The 18,734-nt window shown below is 50.7% G+C and overlaps 1 protein-coding gene across 1 annotated transcript in view; it reads right to left on the bottom strand.

Annotated features, from left to right (window-relative positions):
- The window catches only part of LARS2 (leucyl-tRNA synthetase 2, mitochondrial), a 165,670-nt gene that overhangs the window by 32,360 nt on the left and 114,576 nt on the right, over window positions 1-18,734 (bottom strand). The window contains exons 10-12 of the mRNA XM_045297697.1: window positions 17,183-17,466; window positions 14,185-14,283; window positions 10,075-10,212 (exon numbers count right to left, since the gene is read on the bottom strand). Of these exons, the coding sequence (XP_045153632.1) occupies window positions 10,075-10,212; window positions 14,185-14,283; window positions 17,183-17,466 (521 nt within the window). The remainder of the gene's footprint in view (window positions 1-10,074; window positions 10,213-14,184; window positions 14,284-17,182; window positions 17,467-18,734) is intronic.

Genomic DNA, 18,734 nt, shown 5'->3' with positions numbered 1-18,734 from the left:
TGTGTATTCCGCCTTACGAACGGGGGGCGGGGGGGGGGCCGTGATGACCACACAGCTAAGGCACCTGCTGTCCTGGGTGTGCTGGCAAACCCGGAGGGGAGGTCAGCCCCTCACCCGGGGCAGCCAGACATGGGAGGACAGGGACCACGGAGTGATGGCAGGGCCGCCACAGCTCCTTGTGTGGCCGGACCTTCACGTTTCGTTGGAGACACTGTCAGCAGAACCATAAGGCCTGGGCCTGCTGATGGGCTCGCGGTCCTCGTACCCGGGGTCACTGAAGCCCAGAGGGGCTGGGGCTCTTACCCAAAGTCACATAGCTAGTCAGTCCGTGGTGCACCTGAGCCAGTCTCTGGGGGGTTCCCAGCCACGAGTGACTTCTTGGGACAAAGAGCAGGGAACCGGGGCACCATGGCTGGCACTCGTCAAGCCCTCCCTGGTGACCATGCTAACCCAGAGGGAGCAGAACATGACTTAGACGCTTTTCAGAAACACGGCCATTCAATCAGAAGCATACCTACGGCGGATGGGTCTCCGGCCCCCAGCCTTTCCCCATCAGCAGAGAAGAGTTGTGTGGAGGGTCTAGAAAATTCTACTCAGAGAATCCTGCATGGGTCACCAGAGAAACAGGGCAATCTTAGTTTGGTCTCATTTGTGCCTGCCTGGTTTTCCTGCACACAGGCAGCAAGGGTGAAGGGCAGGGGCAGGGGCAGAGGCTGGAGGCCTGCCCTGAGGTGTGTGACTCAAAGGCAGCCGGGCTGCGGGGCAGAGCAGAGCAGCCTTCCCTGTATTTTTCAGAAAGGTCAGGCCCTAAGAGCAGGCGCGACGGTGTCCAACTGCCATCGCGAAAGCTTTGGATCACGGAGTCTGCAGAAGAATTCTGATCCCAAGGGGGGAGTGTCTGGGACAGAAGTCCACCTTCTCCTGCAATCCCATCTGGGGACACTGGGCTGGGGGACCGCCCTGAGAGACTCTTCAAACCGGGAAATGATAAATATCTCCGGTGTCTCCTTCGAGCGCCGGGGTAGCGTGTTCAGTGAGAGCCGCTTGCCTTGAAGAACTGTCAGTCTGGGGTCTGGGTGGAGGAGCAGTGCAGACTCGGGCGAGGCTGGTCCCACCCGCATCTGGAGAGGGGCACCGAGCACGCAGTACAGCACGCAGAGGACGTCGATGGCATGGAGTTGTACGTGGAGAAGTTGCTGAATTGCAGAGTGTTTTGGTGTGTGCTGCCTTTGCCAAAGCCGAAGAAAGAGATTACGTGAATGACAGCCAGTACCAGGGGGGAAAAAACCTTCTAGAACTGACTGTGGGGAAGATCGTACAACTCTTCTTGATGTGCCTGCGTTATTGGCTTGTCCTGATAGTCCATGAAGCACCGATTAAAATGAGAAAAAAAACACAAAAGAAAACAACATTCCTCCGGCTTGAAGGAGGTAATCCGCATCAGGGAACTAGACACCTAGGCAGGGCGTGCTCTGCTATTTAAAATACAAAAGGGAGCCTGGAATAAAACCATCTTGGAAGAATTTCACAGGTGTGTCTCAATGAAAGGATCCCTCCCTCTGGAGCAGAGGTTAGAGCACTTGGCTGCAGACTGAGATGATGTTGGCTTGACCCTGCCACCTCCGGGCGGTCCCTGTCCACCAAGACCGCAGCCTTGGAAACCTGGCGGACCGGTTCTGTCCGCCCTGTGAGGTCGTTCTGAGCCAGGGGGACTCTAAGGCAGCAGGTTTGGCTTTCGTTTGAGTCTCAGTTTACACCATAGAACTGTCCTTTAAAGATGGCGGTGGGGCAAGATGGGTACCAGGAAGCACTGTCAATCAGGCCGAGCCAAAACCCGTGCCCGGACAGTATTTTAAAATGATACAGGAACCCGGGAGACTTCTTTCATCTCGAGTAGAGCTTTAAACTGCTGTAGAGAAGTCGTGCAAGTGGCCAGGCCCTGCCCTGCCACTTAGACTAGCCTGCCACTGGAGAGTTGATTTGTTACGTTAGCTCTGCAGATCCTTATTCAGAAGCTGGCAGGATGCACCCCACTTGGAAGGAGCCAGAAATCATGCACAGTTCTTAGATCATAGAGGGCGTTTCCTATGGAAATAAAAACAACTGCCTCTGTGGGTTTCCGAGACCGTAAATCCTAATGAGCATAGAAAGCCTTCCACACGTGGCTGGTGGTTTTGAACTGAGGACTTTGAGGGAAACCATCCAACTCATAAGCTGCTTTGCCACTAGAGCTATTTCCTGTGAAGGACATAACGCTGGATCTGTTTAGACCAAAGCGTTAAGGTCAGCTTATGTAAACCCACACTCACTGAGAACGTGTAATACCCAGGAGGCTATGAGTAATGGCATTTCTAACTTCAAGGGTGCTCTTGATTGACTGAGGTCAGGTTCTGCAGAGCTCTAACACCCAAGGCGTAGACATTTTAACCAGCTCACTTAACAAAGATTAATGCGGTTAAGATGAACATTTAATGTCCTGAAATCGGTCAGTGTATTTTCGCGTGTGAAGAGCTCCACGTCTAATGAGAAGAAAGTTGCTTTCGGAGTTTAGCCATGTTTAAATCAGCTCTCTGGACGGGGATGACACTGAATCCACGTGTGTGTGAGCAGCAGGGGGGCAGGGCTGAGGGGGCAGCGAGGGAGCTCTCCAAGGGGCTCTTCACGAAACTGGGTTTCAGTTTGAATTACTGAGAAACATTTTCAACACCTATTAAAAAAAAAGACAAAACAACAGGCACACCCTTGATCCAGGATGTCTGGCACCAGGTCTTCACCCTACTCTGTGCCCCGAAACGTTTGCCAAGAATAGAGAGAACAAATCACACGTGTGTGTGTGTGTGTGTGTGTGTGTGTGTGTGTGTGTGTGAGAGAGAGAGAGAGAGAGAGAGCGCGTGCGTGCATGCACGCGCGCGAGCAACTGGGAGAAGGCGTTAGGAAGTGATGGCAGGTCCATCCGGCGGCACAGGCAGCAGAAGTCACAAAGGAAGGAAAGCTCTGTAGGTCCCTGCGATGGAAAGATACATCATGAAGTAAAAAACCCAAAGACACATGCATAATAGGACTGCTTGAAAGTAACATCTAAAAATGAGTGTGGTAGTTACATAACCTGGTATCAACTTGCGAAGGGGTGGAGTCTAGTCTATCAGGTGACAGCTTGATGACCTCATTTGGAGGCGCCACAGGGATAAATGGCTCACTGGAGGCCAGGTACACTCAGACTCTCTGCTTCCTCTTCCTGCTGACAATCCACTTGGAGCTGTGCTGATAGAGCCAGAGCCCTGGAGCTGGAGCAGTCATGTGGAGACCACGCCAGCGCTGAGGTAATTCCATCGTCACTGGATCCACAAGACTTTTTACCCACTGGCCTGTGCTCTTCCTGCATTTGTTATCTTTGCTTGGCCGTGTGAGTCTAAAGGGATATTTATAGACTGGTATCAGACATAGGGCTATTATCAGACTTAAGGACTTGATCTGGACTGGTCTGGGATGTTTCTAAATATACAATTGCTATTTTATATAAAGCTCTTTCTTATACACGTGAGTGTCTATGAATCTTTTTCTCCAGGCAAGCCAGACTAACACACTAAGACAAGAGCTTCCCCATTCAGGCTGGGACCTGCATACGTGGGGAAGAAGAAGAAACCAGTGGTTCAGAAGAGGCAAGCGAAAACCCAAACAGAACAAAACAAAAGTCTATTTTACACACAGTGGTGTGTGAAGGAAGAGAAAAAATATCTCCCTCCAGAATCTGTAGCCATAATTGACCCTGAGATGGATTTGGGACAAAATCCATGTCATTGGATGATCCTAAAAGCCATGAGGGTTTTATATCTCCATGCAAATCACCTCTGGAAGAGAGTCTCCCCCCCCCCCGCCCCGTATGTAAAGTTTCAATGACTATAAGTGGACAGTAAACACTCACACACGATAAGGGAAGAACGCAGTGTGAGTGGGAGGGAGTGGAAATGACCTCAGAGACAAAGGCTGTGTGTTTAATGTACTTTGTGAAATAAAGAATGACGTTCAATAGAAAGACGAGACGATAAACAATAATGAAGGAGATTCATTAAAAAGTCTACAGATAAAGACACTTGAAAGAAAAGATCCCAAGGATGGTTACACGGCACGTCTGAGCCAGTTCGTGACACTGCTGGAAGAGCCCGGGTGGCTTCGCGGGTTACAGTCTGGGCAACGAACTGCAAGGCTGGTGGTTCAAACCCACCTGCTGCTCTGAGAGAAAGATGAGGTTTTCTATCCCAGTGAAGGACCTCCAGCCTCAGACACCCACGGGGGCTCTTCTACTCTGTCCTGGGGGGCCGCTCGCAGTTGGCGCTGACTTGACGGCAGTGAGGAGTTGAGACCATGAGAAAGTGGAAGATGGCTATCAAGAAATATCCCAGCGTTGTCTGAGAGAGCGTGAGAGCAATGGGGAGCCTGGAACGCAGACTGCACTGCGCAGGGAGCACACGGGGTGGGGTGGGGCAGGGCAGAGACGGTATTGAGAGAGGGCAGCAGACGTCAGAAAGACCGTCTTTAAGAGTACTAGATGGACAGTCACTAAAGAAACACTCTGAGGTATAGATTTAGGTAAAAACAAAATGGTCTCACAGATGGTAAGGTCAGAGACACACAAAAGCCTCGTGGGGGCAGATATCGACAAGCAGCGAGGTAAGTCTGCACTGTGGAGAAGAGTTAAAAAACGAAGGTGAAAATAAAGTGTCGGACTTCCTTAGCATAGCCGACGAGAGAGGTTGCGCCAGAAATGCGTCAGTGTCTGCGTTGTGCAGAGTTGGACAAAGGTATCGATTAACTTGCTATCACGAGAAGTTCACCTGTGCACGTGTGCACGGGGAATGCACAGCACACACGCACAGCAGGAGAAACAGGCTCCGAGGCTGATGGCCCTCCACAGGGCGTCACACCCACACAGACAGACAAGCTGTGGAGTTTCCACTTCATGGGAGAAGGAAGCTAAGCACAAGAAGATGGTTTTTAAGGGCCCCGGGGCTGGGGCAGCAGTGGCGAGGGGCTGAGAATCACTGCACGTGAAAGCGTGACTTCAGAATGGAATCGGCAGGTCGAGCCTCACTCAAGGCGACAGCGTGTATCAGACAGCAGAGGGCAGGGAAGACAACGAGAACGAGAAAAAGGCAATTCAGAAACACTCAATCACTGAAAACCCTCAAAAACCAGACACACACACACACACACACACACACACACACACACACACCCACGCACGCACGCACGCACGCACACACCGGACTTTCAGAAAATGCCATTATCTTTCCACCAGCTTTTTAAAACACATGCGCGCGATCAGGCTTCAAGAAGTGTGTGGAACGTAAGAGCTCCCCAGTGAAATGATTAATTAAAAACATAAATAATTTTGGGAATGATGAGGGCAACAAATGTATAGATGTGCTTTACACAATTGATCTATGTATTGTGATGAATTGTATGAGCCCCAATAAATTGATTAATTAAAAAAAGAAAAGAAAAAAAAACATAAATAAAAGAAAGGAAAAAGTGTGTGGAAGAATTCTATAATCTTTTAATTCCATTTCCCAACAACTGTCTGTGTGTATGACGTGGAATGAAGGAATAACTAGTTCCCTAATAGTGTTGGAATGGACAAAAGTGTCCATTTAAACACCAAGCTGTGAGAAAGGCCATCTAGGCAACGAAACAAGAACTCCATAGCACAAAGTTACTCACCACTGAAGACACTGACACGTGCACTGTAAAAGGCAGAAGCACACAGAGAGAGACATTTCTGGGAAAGATATTGCAGGAAGATCAATAGCAAAATACGGGTCTCACAGCAGAATGCACTGCCGGCGATAAGGAACATCACTGTCACTGCTAGTCGCCCCCTAGCCCCTTCTGCTTCCCAGCGAACGTGCGGCAAAGGTTCAATGCTCCAAGAGGAAGAAAACGGTCCCAAGTTTATGTCCACGTATCACAAGAGCCTCAAAACATCAAAAGCAAACAAATCCGCACAGTTGATATGTGTGTGGATTGTGGTGGGAGTTATATGAGTCCCTAATAAAACGATTAAAAAAATAGCTGATGGATCAAAATAGATTTTTACAAAAGGTAATGAGTCAGCCAGGGTGCAGTCTAGCACCGATGATACACACAATCTTCCTCTGGTTCCTTGAGGCTTCCTCACCCCCCACTATCATGACCCCAGTCCTGCCTTTCACTGCAGGCTAGACCGGAGCATGGGCACAGGTACAGGGAAGGGATAAGAGCTCAGGACACAGGAACCCAGGAACAGGAATGGGAGCAGCACACCATTAGGGTAGTGGGAGGGATCAACATATGACCACACCAACCCCCTCCCGGGGGGTTAAACAACGGAAACCATGGGGGAAGGGAGACAGTGGTCGGGGGAAGGGAGACAGTGGTCCGTGTAAAATATGAAAATAATAACAATTTATAATTTATCAAGGGATCATGGAGGGGGAGGGAAAAAAGAGGAGCTGATACTAGGGCTCAATAGAAAGTAAATGTCTAGAAATTAAGGATGGCAACATATTTGCCATCATGTTATAACAAATTTGGATTGTTCTAAGAGCAGTAGGAGCCCCCAATAAAGAGATCTTTTAATAATAAAAGATTAAAATAGCACTAATTAATACATTTCATCTAATGGGCATACAGAGATTATATCCAACAGAAAGGACACATTTACAAAACTGAACGTTTTTACTCCACAGAGGCAACACCCAACAAGGCTTCAAGTTCTAATACCACAAAGGCCACATTCTCTGATCACCATGTAATTAAGACAGGAATGATTAGTAAGCAGAGGACTCTATCTTAAAATCAAAACCACGTTTCTACACACATGCTGAAAGGAAACGAATCACGGTGGGAACCAGGAAACACTAGGAGCTGAAACAGTAGCAAAGAGGAGCCTTGCAGATTCCAGCCCCGGCAGAGACAGGAAAATAGACCGATCTGACTGCTCACACGAGAAAAGCGGAAAATACTGTAGGCATCCAACCTAAGAACCTAGAACAGAATTAACCCAAGGACAGGAGGAAGTAATTAAGAAGTCAGAAAACGAATAAAGAAAGGATCAACAAAGTTAATGTTCCCGCCTTTGAATAAACTAATTAAGCAATCCTTGGGTAGCATGATCAAGGAAAACAAAGGGAGGATAATAAGTAAACAATATTTGGAGCAAAAGGGAGAAAGCAAGCAGATGCAACACAGATAATAAGTGAGCTGTAGAAAACATTTTGCCAGCAAGTTTGAAAACGGACAGAAAGAGAGACGTGTTCTTGGAATAAAAAGCCCCAACGGACCCACGAAGAAACAGCGAACTGGAACGAGGTTATAACCACGCAGCAATCGCCCCAAACAGCTTGATAGCTAAACGCTACCAACTACGAAACGAACAATTCCAGTCTGGCACAGATCCTACAGGGGGTGGGGTGGGGAGGCATATGCCATAACACATCCCATAAAGCTCACCCGACTATCCCAACCAAGCCTGACCCACTGCTGGCGTGTCACTTCCCTCCCAGTGACCCCACAGGGCAGAACCAAGCCCCTCTGAGGGTTTGCAGGAGCCCTACTGGCAGAGTGGTTCTGAGTTGGGCTTCGATCCACAAGGCCTGCAGTTTGAAACCACCAGCTGGTCCTCCGGAGAAAGACGGGGCTCTACCCCCATAAACAGAGCGTCAGAAACCCACAGGGGCAGTCCCACCCTGTCATACCGGGTCACGACTGGAGTGGACTCCCCTCGAGGGCAGGGAGTTTGGTTTGGGCTTAAGGTTTCTAGATTGTCACGTTTCTGACTCCCAGAGAGGCTGGCGGGTTCGAACCGCCAATCCTGTGGATCGTAAGGGAGTGGTTTCATGCCTATGACCTTTCGTCAGGGCTCGTTTACTCATGAATACAGACGTCAAAGTCGAATGCAAAGTATCAGTAGAATGGATACAGCAATGCACACAAAATGTATACTTCAGAGATAAAAATTCTGTTAAAAAAAACCATATTGTTGAGAACGAGAGGGGTCAGAGCAGAGACCCAAAACCCATCTGTAGACAGTGGGACATCCCTCACAGAAGGGTCACGAGGAAGGGTCACCAGGGCGCAGTGTAGCACCAATGAAAACAATGCTCCTCTGGTTCCTTGAGGCTTCCTCACGCCCCACTGTCATGACCCCAGTCCTGCCTTTCACTGCGGGCTAGACCGGAGCATGTGCACAGGTGCAGACAGAGAAGAGATAAGAGTGGAGGGCACACGGGATCCAGGAACGGGAATGGGAGCAGCGGATACCAGGAGAGGGTAGGGGGAAGGTGGAAAGAGGTGGGGAAGAAGGGGGACCTGATCACAATGATAGACCCCTCCCTCCAGGGGACAGACAGCAGAAACCATGGGGGAAGGGAGTCAGTGGCTGGTGTAAGATATGAAAATAATAATTTATAATTTATCAAAGGCTCATGAGGATGGGGGAGGTAGGGAGGGCAAAAAGAGGAGCTGATACTAAGGGCTCAATAGAAAGTAAATGTTTAGAAAATAATGATGGCAATGTATGTACAAATATGCTTGATACAACTGATGTATGGTTTGTTATGAGAGCTGTAAGAGCCTCCAATATAATGATCTTTCAATAAATAAAAAAATTACATTGATAAAAGTTACCATATTAATTATTAAAGGAGAAAAACCACATGATCATACCCATCCATGGGTTAGGGAAACGCATAATGAAATTCCATGTCTGTTTATGATAAAAACTCTTGGCAAAATATTAGTAAGCTTTTCAGATATAACATCAATACGCTAATATTGGTTGTATTACTAAATAATGGCAGCCAAAAAAACAAAAACAAACCAAAACAACAACCACCTAAAACAGGGAAACCATTTATAACAGCAGCAAAATTACAAAACAACAAAAATGTGTCATCCCACTACGGAGAAAACGGGATTTTACTGAAGAATATTTGACACACAAAATAAATGGAGAGCTATAGGATGCTTATAGACAGAAAGACAAATATTAAAAAAATCATGCCTTTCCCCTCACTGATCTATAGATAGCATCAATGTAATTATAAGCAAACTCCATATATATATATATATACACATATGTATTTTTTTCTGTTACTATTTCATGTTTATTATGAAGAAGAAATAACAGGCACACAAAGTTTATCAGTGTTAGCACAGCGTCCAAAGTATTAACCAAGAAATGAATGCAAAGTCACGTGCATCATTTAAGGACACGCATGGAGGAAATACACTGATAAAGAATCACGAGTGAGCAAATGAATAACTTAAGAGCCAAGGTTGGGGCTAGCTGGGGGTGGGGTTGGGGCAGATGGAGAGAGAGGGGCGATGTAATGAGAGGGGTGTCCCGAGTATTCTAAGGCCACAGGGATGCTCGTTTATTCTTAAAAAATGTACACATGCATCAACTACATTTTGTGTGTGTGCGCAGGGTATTCTTCAGGGCAATAAAAAGGCACACATTTTCCTGAACACAATGGGGAATAAATAATAGAACCATGGGGGAAAATTTATTAAGAGGTTGGCAATGGGATTCGGTTCCCAGATTTTAATCGATTACTACTTTTATCAGGGTGCTGTATGGAGGCAGGAGTCATCCGGTCTAAGCACAGAGCTTACCTGGAGCAGAATAGATGATTAAAGACAACCTTCGGTGAGAAGCTATAAAAAGCCGTTAACCTTAATTATTCTGCCTCACAAGTAAAAACCTCAGTGATCTAGCTCAGCAGCAGAGGGCTAGGTTTTATGTGAGGATTCAATACCACATGCTAGATCGAATGAAACAATATAAATGTAGCTGAAGGGTTAAGGCTGACAGTAATCTCAGACTAGCCTCAGAAAATAGAATTTTTCTGCTACCTGTATGAAGGGGTTTCAAAAGGTTCTTGGGGCCATTCTGTTATCTTTCACTTCCACTCCCCACCCCCTCCCCACATTTTGTGAAGCCCCCTGTATGTACCTTGCTTCAGAAGAACTGACGTCTGCTTCAAGGTGCTATTCCTGGCACGGAATTCTTTTGCAAGGTAGTGTGATGCTCACCTGTGTTTGACCATCTTTTGATCGTGGCAAAAATGACTAAGGAATCTTGCATAGAACAGGTGCATGACAGCGTGCTCTTTGCCTCCGACGTACAAATCCACAGGCATCCAGAAATCTGCCAAGGCTGCACTGAAGGGGCTGGAGAAAGAGAAACAGCCGGTCGGTCAGCTCGCCGCCACGGCGGGGATCAGAGGGCCGTCCATTTGCCTGTGTCCTGAATGAAATCGTGTCAGGGAAGAACAGGGGCTTCCTTTTAAAATACAACACGAGAAAGGCTGCTATCACAAAGGAAACCAGTCAGACCAGTTTTCATGGATGCGATTCAGAAACACTGTGATAGGAGGAGCCTGTGGCTGCTGCTGGGCACCCATCAGCCTCGCCTGGAGGAGACGCCGAAGCCTGCTCCTGTCAAGACGGGAGTCTCAGAAGCCCCACCCAGGGGCTCTGTGAGTCCAGTCGACTGGAAGGCAGGGCTGTGTATGCTGGGTGGGTCTGACTCTAGAAGCCATCCCTGGCACTTAAACAACTGCCGTTTTCACACAAAACAAAAGCAGACCAGTCGGAAAACCCGTGATCTCAGTAGGACGCACAGGTTTGAATGCCTAAACCTTAGACCCATCCCATGGGACAGAGTAGAAGTGCCCCACAGGGTTTCCAAAGCTGTCTGTCTTTACGGAGCAGACTGCCACCTCTTTCTCCTGTGGAGCAGCTGGTGGGTACAAACTGCTGGCCTTCTGGTGAGCAGTCAAGCACTTTTAACTACTGAGCCACCAAGACTTCTTGAATAGATTGCTTTTATTTTTAGATAATTACAATGTTTGAGTTCTCACCGACAGAGGGCGATGTAGCCTTTAGAGTGCAGGCACTTGACTTGCGGGCAGGTTTAAACATTTAATCTTATTTTAAAAGCAGCCTGGAAAGAAGCGATTGTCAGCAAGTAGATTAGGAATTAAACTGGCATAGGCCAACACAGGGGCAGTGAATTATTAGTCAGTGTGGCTCGTCCACCCGAACTCTCACCAAATGACCTTTCCCTGCCTGGGTCTGGTCAGAAGGTGGGGGAGATACGGACAGGATTCACCTGAGTAACTGTGAACAGGATTCCCTGGAATGGTATCCTGCTGTGTATAAAATGGGCCCTCTGAGAATCAGGAGGAGGGATCTCATGACCAGTAAGAGCCAGGGTAGAAGGCATCCTCTGGACCCGAGATCCCTGCGCAGTGACCCGCCTGGATCCAGGTGACAGCCCTCACATCAGAGCAGCAGCAGCAGCAGGACCCAGAGCATGGGACAGTGAGGGGCTGCCCAACCCACGAAGCACAGCAGGGTGCTTCTGGGCAGGCGGCAGGCTTGTGGAGCAGGGTGCCTCTGGGCACTTAATTCAGGCAGCTGGACTTGCTGACCCACACACCTGAGCGGTTCGATTCAGGCTGGCAGTGGAATGACGTGCTGACGACCCAAATGCGAGCTTTCCTCACTGGCGTTACAACTTGTTAACTTCCTCAATAAACCCTTTCAGGGTACACTTTGTCGGGGTGGTTTGTGAGAGTTCTGTGCACCCAGTGCGGTGGCTGTTAGAACCGAGAGACCAAGTAGAGACTGGGAGATCACAGCCCAACGACTCTGCCCTGTGTGCAGCTCGGCTGACTCAACCGACGCAGCGGAGTCCATTCTGACTCCCCGTGACCCTCGGGATGGAGAACTCTCCTTAGGGTTTGTTTCCACGATTGAATCTCTGGGGGGGCAGAGTAGCGCCTCCTCTTCTGCAGTGGAGAGTGGGTGTGAACTTCTGACCTAGTGTCCTAACACCAAACGCACAGCATGATCACCGTTTCTTTTTCAGCCAAAAGGGATTCCCCTAAAAGAAAGCCTTCCTTAAGCTCTCCAGTCCCGATGGGCACAGATAATCTCCATGATCTGATTGAGATGGGGGGGGGGGGGAGGCTGGTGATGAGAGAGAGAGAGAGACAGCCCCCTCCCATTACGCCATCCAATCAGGTAAACTAAGCTTCGGTCTCGGAGGAAAGCGTTCTACTCCACAATTTGAAATATCGGTTGAGTCTCACCCCACAACACAAGGTCGTCCCCCTCCCCCCCAGCATGGACTTGTCTGCCCACAGCTCTCAGCAAGGGCAAGGGTGGGCGTCTGTAGGTGTGACCGCCCACCACACGTCTGCCCCTAGTGCAGCCTGGCTCCCTCTCCTCCTGGCATGCTGATGGGTTTGTGTTGAAATCAAGGGTTTTCTTGGTGCACAATAATTTCCCAAAGGCATCCAACAGCTAATGAGGATGACAGAGGAGACAGGAAAGCCAAAGATGGTACTTATCCAGGAGATACGTCGAGAACACACAAGGGAGTGCAATGTGGAACGTAACTATGGCTTGGACCTGTGAGCTGCCCGAGAAACCATCCTTGTGAGCATAAGCCAACGCTGAGGCTGGGACCGGGGGAGCTTGCGTTTTCGTGAGGGAAGGGCTGAACTGCGCGGGCTCCATGTGTTGGGAACCGAAGGTCACAGGATGTCCCTCTCACAGCCAAGGGCCCCACCAAGGCCACGTCGCGTCTCCTCCTTGTCAGAGGGCTTTTCATTTGGGGCAATCTGAGGCGCCTGACCCCCATGGGCTCCACGTCAGCTGTTACTCATGGGAATGCACCCACAGCCCACGCTTGAAGGAGCCCCCTGCAGGCGAGCCGGGGCACCCTGGAGGGTGACTTCTGTCTTTGTGGGGGTGCTGTTTACTTAGGATCCCACTCCTTTCGGTATGCCTGAACCCAACTATGGGACTGTAACAGTCCAGGGCAGGATGCGGGCAGGGATACGGTGGGCCACCCAGCTAACTGGAAATGCATTCTTTCATGACGAATGATGAATCAGGAGGGGGCATGTGTACACGTGGACTACTGGGTTTCGGAATATTTCTACCGTGGACAAAGGCTGCTTGCTGGGGTCCTTTTAATTTTCAGCACAGTGTCTTTTGACCATGCTCTGAACACTGGTGTGCTTTTGTTCTCAGGCGCTTTCGCCTCCGTGTCTACGACTCTCTCTCTTCTGTAATTTTTTTTCCTGAACAAAGAAATACATGCGCTGAGCTAACGTGAACACAGTGCCACGAGGCATTGGTCCCGAAAACCACTGCTCCCAGCCCCACTCCTTCCCTGTCCCCCAGCCCTGTCTCTTCAGAACCCCCGCGTTGCAGTCGTTCTCGGTTTCTCCTGGTAAAGAGGAAACAGTAGATAACTCTTTATTGATTGATCAATTTTACAAGTTGACTGTGTGTGGTACCAGGCTCCTTCACTCGCTCTTGCTCGGCCTCCTGCAAGGCCACGTGGTGATCGTCAGCTAAACAAATAGCATTCCATCTCCATGACCACATAAACGCAGGGTCAGCGGGGGATGACAACAGCATGTCCATCCCCTTTCAGTTTATGATGATTTTTTGGTACACTGGGGGTTTCCTCAGCTATGATTTACCATGTTCCCGCAGGGAGAGCCGGTCTCAGCAAGCAGCACTGACCCACAGCCCTGGCTGAGGCCATTGGTGCTGTGGTGGTGTCCATGCCAGGCAATGGCTGGGCACTGGAGTGTGGCCGGGGAGGTAGCATCTCTGACCAGCCTGAACTCTCTAAGGGGCACTGTGCTTGGGGACACCCGTGGGCCTGGTTACGGCTTTTTCAGAGCAACATTGCTGTCAAAGGCTCTTCCTACTCAAACTTCCCCAGAACTGCCCCCCACCCCCACCCCGTCTCCTTTCACAAGTGCTAACACTGCATCGTGGCCTGAGAGCTCTCCCCACCTAATGCTTCTCCAGATAACCACCCCCGGCTGCCACCCCGTCAGTTCTGCCTGGCTCACGGAAACCCCATGTGTTGGAACAGAACTGTGTTCCACGGGGTTTTCAGTGGCTGATTTAAGGCGCAGACGGCCTGGGTGTACTCCCACCTCTAACCTCTGAGTCACAGAGACTCCTCGTCCTCTCTCCCCTTTCTCCTTCACAGGGATTTGAATCGCCAATCCACCTCTGGTGCATCTAATTCCGTCCTGCTGTCTGCTTCTTGAGGGGCTCACAGTGAGTGACCTGTGCTAGTAAGGACTTTGCCAGGGGCTTTACCTCTGAGTGTTGCGGGGGTCCGTGTACCGGAAGTAGTACCACGCCGAGTCAACAAAGGTATCCATGGTGTCGGTCTCTCTCTGGGCAGCTCCCTTGCACCTAAGAAGTATAAATGCAGTCCATCGATTGTGTTCTCTTTAAACTTCAAGGCAGTTTCCCACAAGCTTTGGGGAAAGCTTTGGAAAGGAGGCGGAATGTGAACATGCCCTAAGAATAACGCACATCATGAAAAGCCAACCCAGGGAAGGCTCTGCCTTTCATACTGGACCGTACAAGCTGCTTTAGGAAATGTACCAACTGGAAATTCCCTTCGTTGGCCATTACGGGCCTTCGTCTCTGCGTTTCCCAATTTAACCTGCTGCAAAGTCTCACCTGGGAGGAAAAGACACGGGGCGTCTCCTTTGAGCATTAACCTCTATTTCAGGCACGTCAAGCTTGCCCTCAGCCAATGCCTATGTTATGATGCTTACGGAGCAAATCCATTTACGGAGAGGGGCTGGAAGCCAAATGCGGCCAGGTGTGTTGAAGGAGGAACTGGGGTCTCCCCTCCTCTGCAGGCAGGGGGCCACCATGGAGGGGCTGTAGGAAAGTGACCACTGTAGTGTGCACGAGCCAGCTCTCCCCAGCTGGCAGCAGCTCTTCCCAACTCTGCAGCAAGTGGCTCAAGCTGGTAGCTGGAAACTAGCCCTGGGAGTGTTCACACCGCAGAAACTGGCAAACGCTACAAATGCGTGTTCCCTTATTCCATGCTCCCAGAGAGCTGGATATGAAGCATTTATCAGTATGCAACGGCCTACAGGCAGTTTCCCTTCAGGAGGGTGGGCAGAGCCCCACAGCCCATGGACGAGAACTCAGGGAGCTGCCTAGGGCCTGAAGGGCTGAAAAGAAGACAGAGTCCCCATTCTGGGAACAGAGATGCCTGAGGCATGGAACCTTCTTGGAACGTGACCCCAGCCTGGCAGGCCTGTGGGATTCAAAGAGCTGGAGGTGGGTACTCAAAGCCACAATGCCTAGGGCCTCCCTTGGTTCAGTTTAGCACAAGGAGGGGGCCTAGCTCCCTTGAAGACTCTTCAAGGCGTGGCTCAGCAGTGGACCAGCATTTCGCGTCTGACAGGTAGAGCCAGCTAGTCTAAATGGGACCCTCTGTGGCCATGGGGAGTGGACAGTTGAGAGTCAAGGCTCTCGCTTCTGAAGAATGCAAGCAGGACCAGTCTTGTTTCCAAAACTCTCCCGTGTCACAGGGCAACTTCTTGGGAGGTCTTAGAGAAGTGGGGGAGGGAGCATGAGCCCCCACAAGAACCGCGGCAATGTCCACCAGCTCAGTGTGCGAGGGCTTGAGTTCACTTTGAATTTCAAAGTGACAGAGGGGTTACATTCACGTGGACATGAAGTAGCCGGTAAGAGTTTGACAGAGAACTGCCAAGGGCCCGGCCACTCCAGCCCCACCACAGGCTCATATCATGGAAGGGGCTGAGGAGAGCACAGGGAAGCCCCAGATTTCTCTGGGCGCCCCAGGAGTAGCAGTCTCATGCTTTTTTGTTAAAGGGCCTTAAACTGGGAGTGGAGGTGGTCCCTAAGGGGGCAGGCACTTGTCGGACGGAGAAAGCCTCGAGGGAGTCTTGCGGATTACCGTCCTGGGCTGCGTTAGATGAGTGATCTCAGCAGCATGTCCCTAAATGAAAGCTGGGCTGGTCATCTGGAGAGCAACCAGGCGGAACGCAGATACTATTTTGGGAAGTGATTAGAAGCAGGTTCCTTCCCCTCCTTCGCCTTTGACGCAGGGGTACGGTCTATAAAAGCCGTCACAGGGAGCTCAGGGCTGCCGGCCGGCTTTCTTTCCCACCTGGTTGGTGGATTCAAAGACAGTGCATTTGATTGCTCACACCCCGAAGTGGGCGGTACGGACGAGGCAACGGTGGTGACAGTGACAGCATGGCAGCAACCATCACATCTCCGAAAGTCATTCCCATAACCAACGGGAGCTACGAGATAGGCACTGTGCATAATGCAGGGTCCGAAGATTAAGGAACCCACCCTAGGTCTTGGAGCACGAGAGAAGGGATCCACTTCGCTGGACTCCAGTGCCTGCTGCCCCGACTGCTAGGCAGCTCTGCTTGGCTGAGGGGCACTTGGACCCACAGGCTCACGAGAAGTACCCAGCTCGCCTGCTCCCCCCCACCCCCACCCCCAAGGGCTGCTGTCCCCGGAACCCCACCGGCAGAGCCCTGCTGCAGCGACCACCGGTAAGGCCATCAACAGCTCCAGCTTCTCCAGGGCTCCCCTAACAGGCCCTCTGCTCCTAGTTCAAATCGCAATACCACCTGGGCGAGGAGCGGGGTGGGTGGCAGCCAGGCTGCTGGGGGCCATGCTGCGTGCAGGACTGCCCATGCCAACGGCCCTCTCTCACACACTCCTCCCAAGGGCCTGTGCTCTAGGTCCCTGTCAAAGGGCTGGAGTCCAGAGAGGTTAAGTGACTCTCTCAAGGCCACACAGCTAAGGGGAAGAGGCAGAGCCCGGGTGCTTGACTCCATTAGTCGCTGGGCCTTTCAACGGTACTCCGCGGCTCCTTACTGAGCCCACTAGTTGTTCTCCCGGAACCGTCCTGGCCAAGGGCCAAGTCACTCACAAATTCTCTCAGGAGGATCCAAAAGGTGGCTCCACTGAAAGGGAGAGGGAAAATGCTGGGGCTGGGCAGGCTACTGCTGGTGCCAGCTCCAGTGGCGTCATAAAGACTGCACTTGACACACATCCGGAGCTGACAGAGAAACATGATCCTGTCTTCAAAAAGGCAGGCGAGGAAATGCAGTGTGGGTGTGGGTTTGTTACAGGAAGAAGCCGGTGCACAGGCGTGGTCTCCAAAACGCCCAGGGTAGATGCTCATGGCTATCCCATGGCTGAATGGCGGCGAGAAGACATTTGCTCCTGGGTCTGCAGGCCAGGGAAGAGGGAAGTGGAGGTAGCACTGGGAGGGAGGGTGCTGTGGACCCACAGGCCTTACCTTGGGCAGGTGCAGCGCACCCACTCGGCAGCTGTGGCCAGTGGGGAGCCTCCCTTGCCGGTGAAGGCTGAGATGCTGGGCAAGGTCACAGGCAAGTCTTCCAGGGGCACAGGCATGGGGCCGCAGGCTGGGCAGTGGACGATGGGGATGGGCGTGCCCCAGTACCGCTGCCGCGAGATCAGCCAGTCTTTCAGCTTGGCGCTGGTCACGTCTCCACCCACGCCCTTCCTCCGCGCTTTCTGAGTCAGGCTTTGAAAAGCATCCTGCCGGGTCATGCCTGTGAACTGAGAGGGAGGGGAGGGGCTTGCTCCCAACTTCGTGAGGGCACGCAACCACCCGGGGCCCACCCCACAAGGTTGCTTTCCCCTGTGGCTCTCCCAAGTGGGCAGCTTTCCTGGGACCCCACCCCCTTTAAAATAGTATTTTACATCATAGGAAGGGGGTGGGGGCTTCCTAAAGTTGGTGGAAAAAACCCATGATCTTTCGATTCTGTCTCCCCACGCGTTTGGAAGTCTTCTCGTAATTTACGACTGTGTTGGGTATAGATGTGACTATGATTTTGGACCCTAAAGGCTCATGCTTCTCTGCTGACGTTTCAAAGAAATGGAAACACCTTCTTGGGGGAGTTCCTGAAAACACCGTGGACCCAGTCTGAGAGGCCTGCCTCAATCCCAGCTATGTGGATAGTACCCGGCTCCCCGTAGAGGAATCCATTTGAGAGGACAGCACGGAAGCTACAGCTCAGGGAGAGGGGCGCTTCTGATCAGAGCACACAGGAGTAAACGAAGGGGGTGGGAGGGAGGGGGAGAGAGTGGAGCACATCCTGGCCCACCAAGCCCTGAGGAGGATATTCCTGCTCAGAGCAGCCAATGCACAGAGAGGATCATAGGGCCGGCCCCAACACGAGACTTGATGTCCCTCACTGACTGATAGCGCTATGGGAGACAACTGGAAACACAGTGCAGGAATTGTGCCCAATCTGACCCCACCACACTGAGGCGAAACACTAAGGGCATGTAACAGAACAGTAAGGGGAGCAGAGCAATAAAGCCCCCAGGGAATACCAAAAATAGACTTTGGGGCTAGGATGTGTCACCCCATCAGACTTGACCAGTAAACACTCCTAAAGGTCACCAAGCAGACCAATTTATAGGCTTTTCTCTTTTTTTGTCATTGGATTTTTCTGTTCCTTTGTTCTGCTCTGTCTTGGTTTTTTGTGCATATTATTATCTCTGCAGGTCTATCTAGATAAGATAGGTGGGATAAACAATCTGGAGGAGATAACAATGTGGCGGGGGAGAGGGGGACGTAGGTATTAACAAACCCAGGGACAAGGGAACAGCAAGTGATCTAAAATTGATGGCGAGGAGGGTGTCGGAGGCCTGCTAGGGCTTGATCACGGGCAATGTAACCAAGAGGATTCACTGAAACTCAAATGAAGGCTGAACATGATAGTGCGACACGAGGAAAGTAAAAGGAAATAGAGGAAAGAACTAGGAGGCAAAGGGCATTTATAGAGGTCTAAATACAGCATGTACATAGGTAAATATAT

The sequence above is a fragment of the Echinops telfairi genome, unplaced genomic scaffold, assembly GCF_000313985.2.
Source record: "Echinops telfairi isolate 266 unplaced genomic scaffold, ASM31398v2 ScPeMD7_7420;HRSCAF=8458, whole genome shotgun sequence".
Taxonomy (NCBI): domain Eukaryota; kingdom Metazoa; phylum Chordata; class Mammalia; order Afrosoricida; family Tenrecidae; genus Echinops; species Echinops telfairi.
Note: the sequence above shows the minus strand (reverse complement) of the source record. Positions and strands in the feature narration are given on the sequence as shown.